At 27.7% G+C, this 18,431-nt stretch overlaps 1 protein-coding gene across 1 annotated transcript; it reads right to left on the reverse strand.

The window, feature by feature from the left end:
- Positions 1-2,835: 2,835 nt before the first annotated feature.
- LOC112707930 (uncharacterized) lies at positions 2,836-5,338 on the reverse strand. The gene is made up of 3 exons (XM_072201549.1): positions 4,359-5,338; positions 3,805-3,936; positions 2,836-3,722 (listed from the first exon to the last, which is right to left on the reverse strand). Exon 1 carries the CDS (start codon positions 5,019-5,021, stop codon positions 4,380-4,382), a length of 642 nt encoding a protein of 213 aa, XP_072057650.1. The 5' UTR covers positions 5,022-5,338; the 3' UTR covers positions 2,836-3,722; positions 3,805-3,936; positions 4,359-4,379.
- Positions 5,339-18,431: the final 13,093 nt, after the last annotated feature.

Below are 18,431 nucleotides of genomic sequence, written 5' to 3' on the forward strand. Positions count from 1 at the left end.
TATAAAATGATGAATATTAAAATGGTGCGGAGAGAGTGACTCCAAAAGTGCCACGATGTGGGTAACTGGGTATGAAAGGAATCGAAGGTGTGACGCGTTGCGCGTGGATGTTAGAAGTCCACTTTGTGTGATCCAACCATGCGTCCGCTCCAAGCAACCTTACTTCTTGTGGGGTTCTGCTTCTAGTGCTGCCCTTATTAAACATTTAATCAATGTTTGTAATCTCTTTTTCATAAATAATTTAGAAAGCTAATTATAATATAAGTCAATTTAAGTTAATTTTTTGTATTTTTAATTTTAAAATTTAAGAGATTAAAATAAAATATTTTTTATAATAAATTTTTTATGTTTTAATTAATTAATTTTAGTTAACTATACCCCTAATTAATTTTCTAACAAAACCGTTTTCATAAATAAATACTTAAATAGGTTTCGTTACCGAATGTATATATTGATTATGTGAGTTTATATCGATCTATTCTCGAATTATCGAATGATAATAGTTTTATTTATTATAATAAAACGTGAGAGTTGTCTTTTTAATAAAGGAGAATATATAAAAATAATAAAATTAAAATTAATTAAAATAATAAATTACTGATGTTTTTTAAGCTTCTTAGATTATTAGACCATTTTTAATGTCTTTTAGGAAAAACATACTCGTATTTGACATAGTCAAATTAATTTTCTAATTAAAAAATGAGAATTTGCTAACAATTTAGTGTGTGTTTGGATTTCAATTTGCAAACGGGAGTTTGCATATAATTGATTTTATAAACTTGATTTTGATGAAAAGTGAGTTTGTGTTAACGTGATTTATGTTTGGCAATTTTTATATCAAAATTGATTATAGTAAAATAAATGTTGTTTGGATTATACTATTCAAAATCACTTTTAGATGAAAAATTACTAAAAGAGACATCAATTAAAATAATTTTTTATAATATTCTATTATTTTACTTTAAATATTTGAATAGATCTTATTAATTCATTTTTAAATAAAGTTAATATTTACTTACTAAATTAAAAGTAATATATAAAAATTAGCAAAATAAAATTATATATATATAAGAGTTTTTTTTTGTGACTATATATATAAGAGTATTTAACCTGTTATATTTTTTAAAAATTTTAAGTATTAACGTAAAAATATTAATTTAGTATTTTTTTTACATCGTCTTGTTGGTTTAATACTCTTAATAATTTTATTCTCAATATTATTTTAGAATCTAACGTGTATGATTTTATTAATACCTATGATTAATTTTTTATTTAATTGTCTTTTTTAATAGGATCATAACCTATATTATAAAAAAATTACAATAAAAAACTATATATATCAAAATTATAATTATAAAAAAGAATATTAAAAATAATAAAATTAAATATTTATCTTGACAGTAATAGAAACAAATCTAAAAGTTCTTGATAATGTATTTTATATAGTATATTTTTAATTTTCTTAGTACTCTTTTTTAGCACCTTATAATTTTTTACTATTATTATTATTATTATTATTATTATTATTATTATTTATGGTTAATTTTTTGTTTAATTTACTTTACCTAATGGAATCAATAAATCATATTATAAAAAAATAATAATAAATATAATATACAAAAATTATAATTATAAAAATGTATAATGTCAAATAAAAATTTAACAAAAAATAAAAATAATAAATAATAAAAAAAATTTATATAAAGATAAATAATAAGAAAAGAAGGCTCATTCACCTAATAAGAATTTCATAAATTATACAATAACATGTCTATAGGATAAAATTGGTAAAGGAAAAATAGATGTTGAAGGTAAATGGCTAAAAGCCCGTTGGTGAAACGCAGAAGCTAGAAATTATTGCTTCTAGTAAACGTGATTTTAAGTACAAAATCACTTCTGCGTTTGCCAAACTAAAAATTAGCCAAACAAAAATGTGAAGCTTTCAAGGAGCTTAAAAGTGCTTTTTCTTCTCAAACGAATTTACCAAACACACCCTTATTCATTTGGAAAAGTACCACCTCTTTGGAACTATTTTTCCTTAGTCATCATAAAGTACAACCGATGAGCACATTATAACGGCACAAGACAGTTGTAAATTACTAAATTTAGTGCGAAGTTAAATTGTTAAATTAATAAATCAGAGATTTAGCTAGGTTAATTTTTTTATATATTGAAAAAATCTGGGTGTAATACTTAATTATTGGATTTTATGGTGTTTTTCGAAATTGTGGAAATAGTACAATACGCCCCTCTTGTATTGTATATTTTAATTTAAAATATACAATATAAGGAAGGCGTATTATCAATACAAAGAGGACGTATTGTACTGTTTCCACAATTTCGAAAAACACCATAAAATCCAATAATTAAATATTACACCAAGATTATACCAATATGTAAAAAAAAAATCATTTAGCTAATCTATATTTGTATAATAAAAATATGAAACTAATATGTGTACAACTTTTTTTAAATATCTTTCATTATATACAAATCATGAAAAATACTTTTTTACTTTAATATTTAAATCAAAATCTTTGAATTAAGTTATAAATAATTTGTTAACTCAATTAATTTTATTTTTTATAAATTTCATAAATAAAAAATAAATCAATAAACACGTTAACATCCATTATTATATTAGTATATTCTAAAAATACATCTTAATATAATTAATTAAAAATTTTACAAAAATAAAAAATTTAAAATTTTAATGCAAATATTAGGTATTTATTAAAATATAAAAGTTTAACAATAACCCATAAGTCAGTTGCTATTATAATACTTGAAAATCGTCCCCAAAAATGAGAAAACTTCAAAATTATGCGATTCAAGTAACTAGAATTATATAGTCTATTATTGGTCTGAATGTATATTAATGAGTCATAAAAGCACATGGCCAGCTAGCAGGCAACAAATGTCCCGAGAAAGGAGAACAAGTTTCCATTATCTTCACTATTTTCTCACCCAATTTTAAATGATTGTTTTTTTTTTCTTTTTCACCCAATTTTAAATGATTTAATTTCCCACTTTGATTTTTTTTTTCCTTCCCTGATTGGGCGATTCGACATTTTCAATTTTCTAATATAATTCCTCTACTCTTTCTTTTACCTCCATCATGAAAATCTTAAAAATTACTCCATTTCTGTCCTCTGTAAATCTTCGAAATTACCTTCCACAATTCCTTTCCAAATTTTCTTTTGCTTCCCCTTTTCTAACGATAGAGTCCATTAGATGTTCTTAACTTATTAATAATTTTTCTTCTAATGTGAAGGTGAAATGATTTTTTGCTAGAATTAATTATATCTCCGATTATATTATATTCTTTTTCCTGTCCACTACAAATCTTCAAACCATCAACCATTGACTCCTTCCACCATTTTTTTCATAACACCAGTTCCTCCATTTCTGTCCTTGGGTGAAATTCCAAACTTCCAATCTACCATGTCATTTATCAGTTCATATAAAAGCATGTTTTTTCTTACGTTAAAAATTTTTAATCTCAAGACTCTTTATCATTTATCTTTCTCGCTACGTGAAATTAATTCTTCTATTATGTTTTTTTGTTCCATTTATTTCTTCCATTGTAACCATCAACCAAGAGGGAGGAGTGCGTTCAAATGTCGACTTCATAATGATATTCAAGGTTGAGAATAAGACATCCGAAATTCGTCTCCCACAACAACCAGCTGCAACCAACCTGCAATTAAACAAAAACCAACCTAGCATACAAAAAGGAAAAATGTTAAAAGTAAAATAACTAATATAATTAATAAATAATAAATACATAAAAAATAAAAGTACCTGGCACCAAAGGCAAAGCAACTTGACGAACATAACGGCGGCACGGATAACGGAACGGTCCCAACGACAGAACCAACCCACACGTAAAGGAAGCCAACGACGGAAAGCATAACGGGACGAATGAACACAACGCTGCGAATACCCAATTCACGCAAATCATGTCAATGGAGTGCACAGATGCCAACTCAAGATTCTTAGGGTTATTAATTTTAAATTTAATTTAAGTTCAAATTAGGTCAGAATTTTGCCCCAATTTAAATCCTGAGAACTGGATTCAACTTAAATTTTATGTAATTTTCTTTTTCTTTTCGGTCCAGAGAAAAAAAAAAATGTCCAAGACTCTGCCTTCCATAGCAAATGTTATGTACAAAATAAAAAACCAATTCCCTGTATCTCATAAGATCTACGCAGGAAAATCTTCTTTCCAACGACACCTCAAAACTCGCCGGAAGAGATCTACATCACCACGGCAACCGCTCTGCCGCCACCACCTCCGGCGCCAGATCGTGGCCTAAGAAAACGTAGCAGGATCATAAACAGCAACATCAACGAACCTGTAAAAGAAAACTTGAAAATCAAATATCCTCAGCCTTGGACATGACGGAGAGCCGACTCGGTCTAGGTTCAAATCCCGCTCTCCTCCTCTGTTGGTGCGACGACGGACGAATAAGCGCCGTGAGAGCACGTTTCACCCACTCGCCTTCAACTCCTCCGATCCGAACCAACGAGTTCTTCATAGCAGATCTGCGCATGTTAAGGTGATGATTTCCTCCTCCGTGATGATGATTCCCTCCGCCGTTCGCGGCGGCGTTCTTGTGCAAACTACACCGGAATGATCCAGGATGTGACGTCGGCGAGCACATACATGATTTCTTCTGGATCGAGATCGGACGGTTACTCTTCGTTATTATTTGATTCGATATCGACCGGTTCGGTGAAATAGAACGCGCATCGATGGAGAACCGGACTCCGGAAGACAACGGACCTGGACCGCACAAATTGACACGTGTTGGAGAAGCAGAACGGTGATGACTATGATGGTGGAAACTGGACGAAGGCGTTGAAAAGCTAGAGCTAGTAGAAGACGCAAAAGCCGAAGAAGGCGTGGAGAACGGGGTCTTGGATGTGGTATATGAACAGAACCTACTAGAAGATGACGGTGAGAGCGACCGAAGAACTGGTCCACTCGATTTGGTTCTTGAAGATGTGTGAGCCATAATTTTTTTTTTTTTTTTGGGTTCAGAACAGAGATAGAACTTTGAAGAAAGAGAAATCGGAATCTATGGAAAAGAAAGAATAGAGAGCGAAGAGAAGGTGTTTTTTCCCCTTTTTTTCTTGCAAGGTCCCCTTTGGGGCGTTGGTTCGGCAAACCTAGCGAGTCTCTGAGGGTGGTTATATAGATGGGAATGGTGAGAGCCTCTTGACCTAAGTTGGGTTAGTTAACTTAACCATGGTGGAATGTAGGTTAGGGTTAAGGATTCCAATCGGACGGGTATTACGGGTGCGGGTTGTGGACCTTGTGCGTTGTGGCAAGTGATGGAAAGGTAGAGCTGTTGGTTTAACAGCTTTATTTCCTGGGAAACCGTAAAGGCTGCCACGTATGTGGGTTTTTTGGGGAAATGGTAGATTGTGAATGTACAATAATGCCCACTTCGTTTTGTCGGTATTGAACATGACCCCATGCAAAACCCATTCCCGTTCTGACTTTTTCAGTTTTTCTCTCTTTTGCTTTGTTGTGCCTGGATATTTTCCAAAAATGACTATCATGTCCCTCCCGCTTGCGGAATAAATACGTGGTAACCTTCCTAGTCCGCGCCGGTAGCTTCCACATAAAGAATTCTGAAATCAGAGTAAGATAAAGAAACTAAAAATCAGATATAAAAAAAATATAAATAAAAAAATTAATATTTTTATATTTTATTTAATGATAAATTAAAATATTATATTATTTATATTTTTTATTTAAAAATATATATTAATAAAAAATATAATTTTAAAAAATTAATAAAATAAATTATATTTTTTGTTAATATTTTTTATTAAAATATCACAAAATATATTAATTTAATATATTTAAATATAATGTATCTCTGTCTATATTAAATATGCCAAATACAATTATATATTTCTGTATTATCTAAGTGTCTTGTGAAAAAACTCAGCCAAAGTTCTTTTTTGTTTCTTTTTCATTAATGTTTTCTCTAATCTTTGATATAGTATTAAAGATTTGTTTGAGGGAATTTTTAAGAAAATTTTTTTAAAAAATTTTATAAAAAATAAAATTAATTTCATATTTATATATTTTATATAATTTTTTTAATTATTAATTATATTTGGATATATTAATATAAAAATATTTTTTATTTATTATGTGAAAATATTTTTTTTAGAATAAATATATAAATTATAATTTTTGAAAATATTTTTTAGTGTTTTTATTTTTATTAATAAAAATTTATTAAATATATTAAAAAATACAAAATGTTTAAAAAATTTATTAAATTTAATGACACTTAAACAAGTATTAATAATATACTAATTAATGATAATAATAGTGATTTTCTGTTTTAATATTCTTAAATATTAAAATATGAAAATAATATGATTTTGCACCATACTTATGCAGGTAATCTATTGAATACTAATGAATTTGTTCAAATAGAAACATTTGTATATATCATTTAAAAAACTCAAGGAATATTTATCGATTGACAGAATATAAATAAGATTCTCCATCAAATTATATCCTTACATCAAAATTAACAAAATTGTTACTACATATAATATACGTTTTACGTTGAAGGTATACCCATGTATAAGGTATAAGCATCTATAAGTCATTTTAAAATTTAAAAGCATTTAAAGTTTTAAATGCAAAATGTGTGACATCTGTTATATTATATTTAAGTGACAGGTTGGGTAACTACGACCTCAACCTTTCATATCTTCGAAATAATTGCGTTGCTAAATAGTGTTTGGAACTTCTGTATTCAGAAAAGGAAATGGATTTTCATACTGAGTATACAATGTTAATGCTTTTATTGTTCAGGCCAATGGGGTAAATTCCAGACCGAAAAATATCTATATTCTATATTATATGGATCATAAATTTGTTTAAAAAATATTTATTCTTCAAACTATTAAAAGATACTAATAAATGAATTGTAACATAAAAATGTTAAAAGCAAAATTAAAACAAATGTAAATACGTTGACCTAAAAATCTAAAACTATATATAAAAAAAAGTCACAAAAATAAAAGAAAATTGGAGAGTGTGATAAATTGTTGACCAACTTTATAAGGTGCATTTGGTACAAAAAATTAATTTGATCTTGTCTATAAAATAAATTCATGAAATTGACAAATAAAATTAATTTCTCTTTTATCTATTATGAATAAAAGATTTTATTTCTAAATTAATTCAATTCTAGTTTCAGAGGATTCTAAACACACCCGTTGTTATTAATGGGCAAAAAAAAAAAAGAATTTGATTGACAAGTGCTTATAATTTACACGGCCATGTATATTTAATTTTGCTTAATTACTTATTGCTTTTATATCAAGAACTAGCAAACAGAATAATCTTCATTTAGCATGAGTGTTTCAAGCTAAGAGAGAACATGTAAAGCAATATAATCTATTGCTTAACCCAATAGAAAGATACGAGAAATAATGCCATAAGGATAAATAATATGCTCTTTCTAAAAATTGAATCTAATTAATCCGGCTTTCCTTGTATAAGAATAAGATCATATATGTATGTATGTATGCGTGTGTGCGTGTGTGTGATAGATGAATAATTTTTTATTATATATATATATATATATATATAGTGACCTAATCTGAATAGTTTGGCCTAAGCTCTTCTTGAAACCCTTAAAAAGTGGGTAAAAATTAAGTTTGAAAAAATACAAATCAAGAATTGAGTTACCTCTTGAGTGATACCAATATTTATCTTTTACAATAAATTTATTTTAATAATTTTTTTTCTCTTTACAACTATAATTGAAAAAAAATTAAGAAGATCTATTTGTTTCTTTATATTTTTGAAGAAGTCTGAGTTTATACGATATGATATATTAATAATTATAGTTGTGGTTAATCAATTTGAGTTAATTTAGTGATTAATTCATTTATCTATTTAAATAAATGTTAGAATTTAAATTTTATTTTGTATATATAAAAATTTATTGATTAGTGACAAATATTTAAATAGAATTTAGATATGCGATAAATTAAGTTCTTAATCTATCGAAATAGGAGATAGATACCAATACCATGCAGGAAAAAAACTATGCCTATAGGTATTAAAAAAAAGTAGTAGTGGTTAATATTCAGTTAACAATGGCATCAAAATAATAATAAGAGTTGAAAAAAGATGCAGCAACTTTTTCAGTTTTTAATAGGTTATGTTATTAGCTATACATTAAAAAGTCAGCAACTCAAACAGCGTAGTTTGAATTCAATTGGAGAATAGTAAAGTGTTGATGATGATTGAATGTATGACCTCAAATTTTAACTACAAGTAAGTGTGGGGGCCATGACCAAAAAAAATGTGTGACGGGTTTATATAGTTATATTAGAGAATGATTCAAGGCTAATTCAATTTCGGTAGTCTTGGAATACAATTATTTAGATATTTGTTTTTTTATTTTTATTTTTATTTGTATTAAATTTTATTAGTTCGTTATCTTTCACCTTGTCTCTGTTTGGATTTGAAATTTTCATTAGTATATTTGATTGAAAAGAAAATAAAATAGAATAAAAAAAATCGTTAACATTTCTTTATTGTTATTTGGTTGATGGAAAAAGTTGGAAGAAAATAATTAAGAATCGAGTAATTTTTGTCCTCGTGTCATAAAGATAATTTATTCTATTTATAGCTTGTATTTGGATGGTATAAATATTAAATTATTTTTAATAAATAAATTTTATTAATTTATGTGTGTGCGTAAATTCTAATAAATATAGAGAATAAATTATGTGTTTTATGTGTGAAAATTTTTATAAACATGAGTATAAATTATTATAAATTAAATACTAATTTAGAATAATAATATTTACTTATCATATAGTATTGCGATAAAAAAATATTATGAGCTAAATACTGGTTCAGAATAATAATTTTTTATGTATTTTGAAAAGAACTTAGATTGTGAAACCTCAACGGTAGTATTACACTATTACGTAGTAATGTGTTTCTATACAGCCTCTACGACTACTAGTAATGAACATCGAACAAAACCGCGGCTTTCGTGTTTTCTGTGGGCCAAATGAAAAAAGAAACAATTAAGTAGAATGAGAAAACATCCCAAACGGGGAAATTATTAATTTAATTTATTGAATTAGGTTGCATTATTTCAAGATTTTAACCAACAATACCTCAACTCCTTCAAGGTAAAAAGATATATTTTTGTTAAAAACAATGACCTAAAATTGACACCCTAACTTCCTGATCTTCCAAATGAAGTCTCTAACCAAATTTAAAAGTTTTAGTTCCTGATGAAAGTGTTTATTTAATCACTAAGTTCTAATTGTATTGCATTCAAAGGCTAAACATGATTCGTTGGGAAATTTTTTCTAGTAAGTAGAAAATCGTTAGAATATCTTTATATAGTTGTTGCCGTAAAATATATAGGCGTGAATCCTTCTTGCCGTAACTGTTTCTGCAATTGCTCATTAAAATTAAGGACATTCCTCTAATGAGTTTGAACAGTGAAAACCCATTTTCATTTAATTTTCTGCCGTAATTTCTTACTAATAGGGGGTAATTAAAGAGAAGGGTGGATTGTACATCTCAATAATCTTCTGTTGTCCTTCATGCAATTCATCTTTGTAAATGTATGATATTGGTGCAGTAATGTGGGGGCATTCTTATCCAAATCTACACCATCCAGGTTGGTTTTTGTATTTAGTATTTACTTTTAGCTCTTTGGTCCCACTGTCCTATACTCCTATAGTCCTATGTACCAAATTAAAATAATTTAGATTTGGGCAGTGCCACTGGGCTTTCTATTTAGAAAGGTAGATAGATACATAGATGCAGTTATGTGATTAGTTGAAATATTGTACGTTCATCTGAACTAAACATCAAGGAAGCACCTAATTAATTACCTAAACCCACCTTTCCTTAAATCATCATCTTCTACGATTTTATGTAAAATATTAAACTTGGAGGAAAACTGGATCTCTCTGATAATCTGTGTTCGTGCCACTATTTCGCAAGCCTAGGGGTTGACAAAAAAAAATGTCAGAGATTATCAAAATTTATTATTTTTAGTAATCAATATTTAAAAATATAAAATAAAATATATTGTTAGATTATTAAACTAAAAGATTAAACTAAAAAAATTAAATTTAAAATTAAATAATAGTCTAAAATAATAAATTTTGATGCTTCCCAACACATTTTTGAGAGCTGAAATGCCCATTTCGCGTGCACCTTGAGCGAATTGATAATAGGCGCTACAATCTGATATAAAATACTTAACTAAGATTGGGTTCACTTTGGTTTGCTGGAAAATAGAGAGAGTTAGGTTGATTCAATATGATACATAATATAATTAGGAGTATATTGCTTTTAATTAGTGTGAGTGTGATAATTTTTTGTTTTATTTTAAAATAACATTTTTAGACAAAGCCATACATATTAGAAAAAATAATAATAAATAAATTTTTGATAATCCTTAATATTAGATGAGCTAACAATGTAGAAACAAAGAATTAGTCAAAATATCAATCGATTAAACCAAACCAAAATTAGTAGAAATCGACAAATTTTTAAAATTTTAGAGATAGTACATTATTAAAATTGGATGTATTTTAAGTAATTTTTATTAAAATAATAAATGAAAATATTAACATTACGAATAAAAATGTACAACATTTATACCGAAAAAAAGTGTACCAAATGATACAAAAATAATACTATAAGGGTCTTCATAATTATTTACATCATCTTCTTGGGCGTCTTTTTACTCTTGTACTGGTGTTACCGATGCAAATCACAATGAGCACCCTCTACCTTGCTGAAATGCTCTTTATCTCACAAGATCTTAGCACGAGCCGCTATGATGGCTTGTCTGGCCTCTTCTACAATTGACTCTCATTCGTCTAAGCAAGTAAACAGGGCTCGCATATGCTCCTCAGACTCATGTAGGTGTTGACATTGATCATGTAGGCCTTGTGTGCGTGAGATTGTGGACTCGCTCACACAACTCCGTGATCATCTTTTAGAAAGGTGGAGGTGCATTGGTAGCTAATGTGGGAGATCCCGTCAAAGGGTTTGAGCTAATAGTGCTGACCAATACTACAAGAAAAATGTTAAATATTGTCGGATTTACTATCAGATTTAACGTCGGAAATTAGTAGTGAGTTTACTGACAAATTTACCGGCAGATTTGATAATAAATTCGTCAGATAAAAAATTTACTATCGGATTTTAATTTCCTACTTGGCACAATCATTATTGTTGGATTTAGGAGGGAATTCGACGGTAAGGTAATTAAATGTGAAATGCACTGTTTTGGTCATAGGCTATGTGTTACCGGCGGATTTTTCCAACAATAAATTCAACGGTAAAATTGACCCTAAATTTAAATTTGCGAACATTTTCCTTCCATTTCTATAACATCATTAACCTTCTCTCCCCTTTCTCTTTCTCTCTCGCCGTCAGTCTCACATTGCCATAATTTGCTGTCGTTTTGCCATCGTTGACAGCTTCCCACGATTTCATCCATTGTCGCTGTTAAGGAGCGTTCACATGGAGCTTGTTTCTGCCGTGGAGGAGCTTGTTTCTTCCTTGCAAGTTGCTGCCTCCGTTGTTAGCCGCCGCCGCCGCTTGCCTCCGTTAGCTGCGATGCTATCCTTCCTCCTTCATCCATGTATATTTTCTTAGCTTCCCTTCTTTCTTTTTTTGACATTATTGGAATTTATTAAACCCTAACCCTACACTTCTTTACCCTTTTTTTATCATGTTAATTAGTTGCTTGGTTTCTTTAGATTGTATTATGATTATGAATTTGTAGATTAATGATAAAATATTGATATTTACTATAGTTATTAGAGTCGGTGGTTCTTGATTAACAGTTTATTCCCTTGTCTTTTGGCGTGGTTAAATCGTTTTCATTCATAGCTTAGATAACTAGGAATTATGTACTAAAATGTTCTTTGTTTATTTTTGTCTATAGAATAACATTGTCAAAAAAAAGAACTAGGATCATCAAATGTATCTAATTCTAGCTCATCAAAAGATGAGCCTAATCAGAAAATTTCAGGTTTGTGTTTTAGGTTTTTAGCAAGCTGATATACCCATATTACAGTGACTAATCAATCGTTTTGTTGATCAATTCATAAGCACTATGCTGACCTTATTATTAAGTATTTTATTTGTAGAATTCTCTTGTATAAAAGCTTCCTTATATACATGGCCTGCAATTAAATGAACAGTTAATATAATAAATGGAATCATATACCACTAAGGGTAGATATAATGTGAAACAATAATAATAGTAACAAGTTTGTGTGGAGTAAAAATCATTTATTTGTGGGAGTTTTTTATGTTATCTATTGACAACGGATTTTTTTTAACTTATTCATTGATAGATGTATATTTTATACTTCGATTTAAAATCCAGCATGTTGAATATTTGTATGAACCTACTATGGATTAGTTTTTTTTTTTTTTTAATATTTGTTTTGTGGCTTGCTCTTTTGCCTTTGCATTGTGCTCTTTATTGTTGTGAGATTTGAATTTCTCATTGTGCTCTTTTTTTTGCTTTTGCATTGTGATTTAAATTTTTAATTGAGTTGCATTACTGAGCTAATGCTCTCTTATGACTGGTTTATTTAACTTATTTTAGTCTTAGTTTATTATCTTGATTTATATCTATAATTTTAATTTAAATTGATTTTCAAAATACAAGCAACACCTTTCGATTAATAGTCACTTATGCATTTTCTCATTGTCATAGTTTATTAAATTTTTTTATTCTAATATGTTTCTTAAACTATATTACTAGGTAGTATACTATCAGAAATTACGTTATGAAGAATAAATAAAGGATCTTTTGAGGAAGAAAAATTACAAAGGAGCGGTATTCTTAGTGGAAGACCTTGAGACTGAAGATAAAATCCTTATTAGATATATTTAAAATTATATATTAAATTTTTTATTTTTTTAAAATTAATGTTTAAGTTTACCGTCAATTAAATCCGTCGGTAACTATCAATTTTATTATTAATAATAAATAATATATTACCGTTAAATTTATCGAAAAAATCCGATAGTAACAAGCTCTAAAAATTCGCCAATTAAAAATTTATATCCGCTAGTAATTAACAACGGACAAAAAAATTCACTGATAAATAATTACCAGTGAAATTTATACCGTTTGATTTATTTTGCGCTAAATCTGTTAGTAAATCCGATAATATCTTGTAAAACAAGATGGATCATTTACTATAAATGTTGTTCTTATATATATGGCTTTCCACATGTTTATTCGAGCCATACCATATTTGGATCCACTTGCATAAAAAGGTTCAACTCATGCCCTCCCTTCACACTTTGCTGGAATTGCTAGGTCCTAGCCTAAGTGGTCAACTATACATGTGGAATGCTTCAAAAGGGGATGGGGACAGAGATGACAGAAGAAGAAAATGAAAGGATGAAGGAGGTTGCAAATAGTAGAACGATGACGAAATGGGGGCTGGGGTGTGATGGTAACGGGAAATGACGACGAACCAATGGAAGTAGTGGGATGGCAAAAGGAGTGGAGGAGATCGAGAAAGGAAGATGGTGAGGGAAAGGGGGCGCTGCGCATAAACGAAGGAGGGGCTTCAAATTTGAATTTAGTTAAACATTATGCCGAATTTAAATAGTTTGTTTTTTATCTGCATTATTGTTGAAAATTCTAACGCAAAATTCAATGGTGATGTTCACACTAATTAAGTTTTCGATTGGCGCCAAATTTTGTTAGGGATTTACCGTTGACTTTTCATATATTTGACGTTAATCAGATCTTAAATTCAATTTTCAAATGGTTACTCATACGTCACCACATACCTCGACCATCCAAAAACCTCGGAACGTTAATAGATAAGATCGGACCCACTTATTTGAAAATAAGAAACGTGCTCGGCAAATATGATCACCGAAATAGAATACGATAATCGACCTACAGACTCGGACTTATCCACAACAAACGGTTAAAACAATGTCTATAAAGCCGAACTAATATCCTCGACTAAAGGGCAGGTTCCATTCTCAGTCTTCATATTTACTTAATTACTCTCATTCGATATTACCACTAACTTGAGTGTCGGAGTATCTTTTGTAGGTATTTTCGTCGCGGTGTTTGACCACGACCGACATATAGCTCTTCCTCTCCGCCTGTAATCTCTTCGGAATTGCTGAAGCTCGGTCACCCCAGTACTTGGACGAATCAGTTACCATCGGAATTTTTTACAATAAATTCGATGGTAATTATTGTTGGATATTTTTGACAAAAATACGATAATAATAAATACGTTTCTGATATAGTATCACAAGAAAAAATTATTGTCCATATTACAACTTTAATTGTTAATTCATACAAATAATTTGTAGTTCGAATTTCAAAATTTTTAAGCCGATAAAAGAGTTGTACTTTTTAAATAGAAAAGAAAATTATGGGAGAAAAAGGGGGTGAAGATTCACCCATGACCAAAACCCTAATAACAACAGTAATATCTTTCTTCATTTATTGGTGAAATAAGAAATAGTTACACCATCGCGATTTCATTATTTATTTGCGTTATCAACAAGTGAAAACCAAAGTTGAAAGCAGCATTCTTTAATTTGTCATACCCTACCATTTGATATTAAGGTGCTTTAAGCATAATTAGTATTATAAAGGTGGTTGACAGCTTTTACCTTAAATAATTGATAGAAAACCTGATGTTGCAAAGAAGCTATAACATATAAATGAGTTTTATTGCTCTTTACATTTGTTGTGTCCTCAACCATATTTTCAAAGGCGACATGCATTCTAGACTCAAAAAAAAAAAATTGGATTTTAATTTTTTATTCGCAGACATTTAAATTTTCGAAGATTTAAAAATACATCTAAGTGCTTGACCTTTTCAAAACCTAGACATATTAATCCCTCATATTCAGTGACGGATCCAGAAAATTTTGATAGTGAGAACAAATATATATATATATATATATATATATATATATATATATATATATATAATAATTTTTATAATAAAAATATTATGTGTACATAAAAATTAGTAATCAAATTATTTATTAATCATTATGTATTCGTACATAAATATATGTATTGTTTAATTTATTTTTATTGTGTATTTTTTATTTCAATATATATACACAAGTAGTTATTTTCAATGTAAATATAATATGATTAGTTTTTATAATATCTAATTTTATAAATTAAAATACTAAAATAATCATTTATAAATAGGGTAAAGTATATTTTTTGTCCTTAAAGTTTGATAAAAATTTTAAAAATATTCCTAAATTTTATTTTGCTTCAATTTTGTCCTAGAAGTTTTTGATTTGCAGCAAATATACCCATGACGGTTAATTTTTCAAAAAATTTAAGATCGATTTAACAACAATTTCATAAAAATAACCCCTCAACACAAGCAAATCAAGCATAATTTTCATGCATTATTGTTCTATTGGTCTTAAATTTTTTGAAAATTTAGCCTCCAATGGTATATTTGATGCAAATCGAAAACTTTTGGAACAAAATTGAAACAAAATAAAATTTTGGAGTATTTTAAAAACTTTTGCCAAACTTTCGAGACAAAAAATATATTTTATCCTTATAAATATCTGTCTTTTTATATAGGATAATGCTACATATTCATATTTTTTTGTTAACTAAGTCCAATCAAATTTGTCTAAGACAACAAAAATCAGTTATGACTAATATTATTTTAAGTTTTATTGTTTAACTTGGTTAGACTTAGTTCATAAAAAGACTTGGATATGTAGTATTTTTTTTTACATATATATAAGTAAATACTTATTTAAAAATTTACTTTTTATACAATTAGAAGTCAATTCTTATTGAGATTCTTAGTTGAAAAAGTTCTTTTAATTAATATAGTTTTAAAAAAAATTAAAACTAATATACAAAAAGATAAATAACACTCTTTCGAGTTGATTTCTAAGAAAAAACACAAAGTTCATTTAAATTGAGAATTGATCATTCTAATGACATTTAATATAAAATTTTTAAATTGACAATGAAGTACCAAAAGTTGAGTAAAAAATTATTGTGGGTCAAATTTAATAATTTAATGGGGCAAATAAATATTATTATCATATACTACTCAAAAAAATTTTAAATCATAGTGGGGCGATTGCCCCCACACTCGTATACATACATCCGTCCTTGTTCATATTCACTTGAGTTTGTCGAACCCAACAAAAAAATCAAACATGATTCTCATTGTACTTACTTGATTGATACGTATGCATACGTGAGAGTGTTTTTAAAATGGAATAAACTAAACTCAAAGATTGATGTGTTCAAATTTTAAAGAGATCATAAATTTAAATGTATTTTTAAATTTTTAAGTACTTAAATATTCATAAACCAAAAATCACGGATTGATTTGTTATTCACTACAAAAAATGAAGGAGAAAATAATTGTTAATTGTTGATGCGTTTTAGTACATGTATGAGACAAATTTATGTGAACTAAATTTTATTTTTAGAAATTTCCATGCATGTATGTCCACAAAAATTGGGGGAATATTGTGATGGATCATAGAATAATGCATTAATAATAAAGAAAGACATACATACAGCTGTGATGATAGTATAAATGGGATTTGAAATACAACAGGAATTGTCAAATAAAGTCGGCTGTTTTTAGTTTGAAGGGATAATAATTGAGAGTGATTGATTGTTGACCTAATTAACAATAATGATAATAACAACCCAACTTTATTATTGGAGCCTTCTTTTTTTATTTAGTTTCGTGTATTATTATTCATTAATAATCTATAGTTCCCAAACAGTTTCATTACACAAGCTATAAACGTATTTCATATATATATATATATATATATATATATATATATATATATATATATATATATAAGAGTAAAAAGACAAATAAATTTATAAAGATATATATTTCAAATAAAAGTTTTTTTTAAATATTAATAAAATCTTTTAAGATAATAAATATGGATATATATATTACTTTTAAATTAATTAACTCTTATAATTAGAATAAAAAATTTTAATTTAAACTAATTTATTTACGTTTGTTATCATAAAAAATTTTATTAATATTTTTTTAAGTATTAATCGTCTGTCTGAAGTATAAATTTTCAGAAATTTATTTATCACTTTACTCGCTTTATATAATTTTTTTTAATTTATACAATTTCTAACAAAATAATATACTACTAATTTAATTTTTCATAATGAAATAGTTAAACATATCATAATAGAATAATTTAATTTTTTTCAACAATATAATTAACTTTTTTATTTTATAAATACCAAATGTATATCCTTCTATAATTGATAAGAGAGTAAATTTTGTTATTCATGTAACAGGGTTATTCACGATATAATGATGCATATTCAAGTCCTCTTTAACAAATTATGAACAAATTGATACCAAATTATATTACAACGATTCATAGTTTCATACGCATTTTTATTTTATTTGAGTGAAAAAAATCTATATTATATTAGATTGGACTCGATTCATATTCTATCCAAAACATTAAATTAATTAGCCCTATCTACTATTTAGTATTCGACTTGCTGACAGACACAAAAGGCTATAATTTGGGCATGAAATTAAACAACCAAAACTTTGGAGGTTTAATTTGTCTTTTCTCTTTAGTTAGTGTGCTTTGGCAAAAACCAAAGGCCAATTTTATTTGGCAACTGTCTCATAACCGTTTCTAGTTGGTAAAAGAAAATGAAAATCTATTTTAAATATGTATTCACTGACAATGACTCTACCAATTTAATATAATATAAAATAAATAGTCAAATTAATTTTTAAAAATTCACTTATTTTTTAAATTAGTTTCTAATTTTTTTTGTTAAATTCGTTCTTCAAACATTTTAAATTATTCATTTTAGTCATTCTATTACTTTTCTTGTTAATGACATCAAAATTTGTTGATGTGATACGTTAAGTGACACCATACTACAACACACACCTAGTGTAACACCCTACCACACAGAGCTTTACGCTTAAATCGTAAAATAGAAGTGGTGTGGTATTACGACATCTAAAGTGAAAGATAAATAATAATAATAATAATAATAATAATAATGAAAAAGAGATATATACAAGGAGTCTTGAAACACGGGTAAAGCAAATTTGCAAAATGAAAAGCGCAACACTCAGAAAACCGAATTACTTGCGTGCGAAGAAATCTAAAATTCTTAAGTATAACTAAACATAAAGTGAGAATAGAGGGTCAAAAGTACAAATAACACGCTCCTAACTCAACCTGCGAAACTAAAGCTGGCCGAATAATATATATATATATATATATATATATATATATATATATATATATATATATATATATATATATATATATATATACGCCAAAATTCAAAATA

This window comes from Arachis hypogaea, chromosome 8, assembly GCF_003086295.3.
Source record: "Arachis hypogaea cultivar Tifrunner chromosome 8, arahy.Tifrunner.gnm2.J5K5, whole genome shotgun sequence".
NCBI classification, from domain to species: domain Eukaryota; kingdom Viridiplantae; phylum Streptophyta; class Magnoliopsida; order Fabales; family Fabaceae; genus Arachis; species Arachis hypogaea.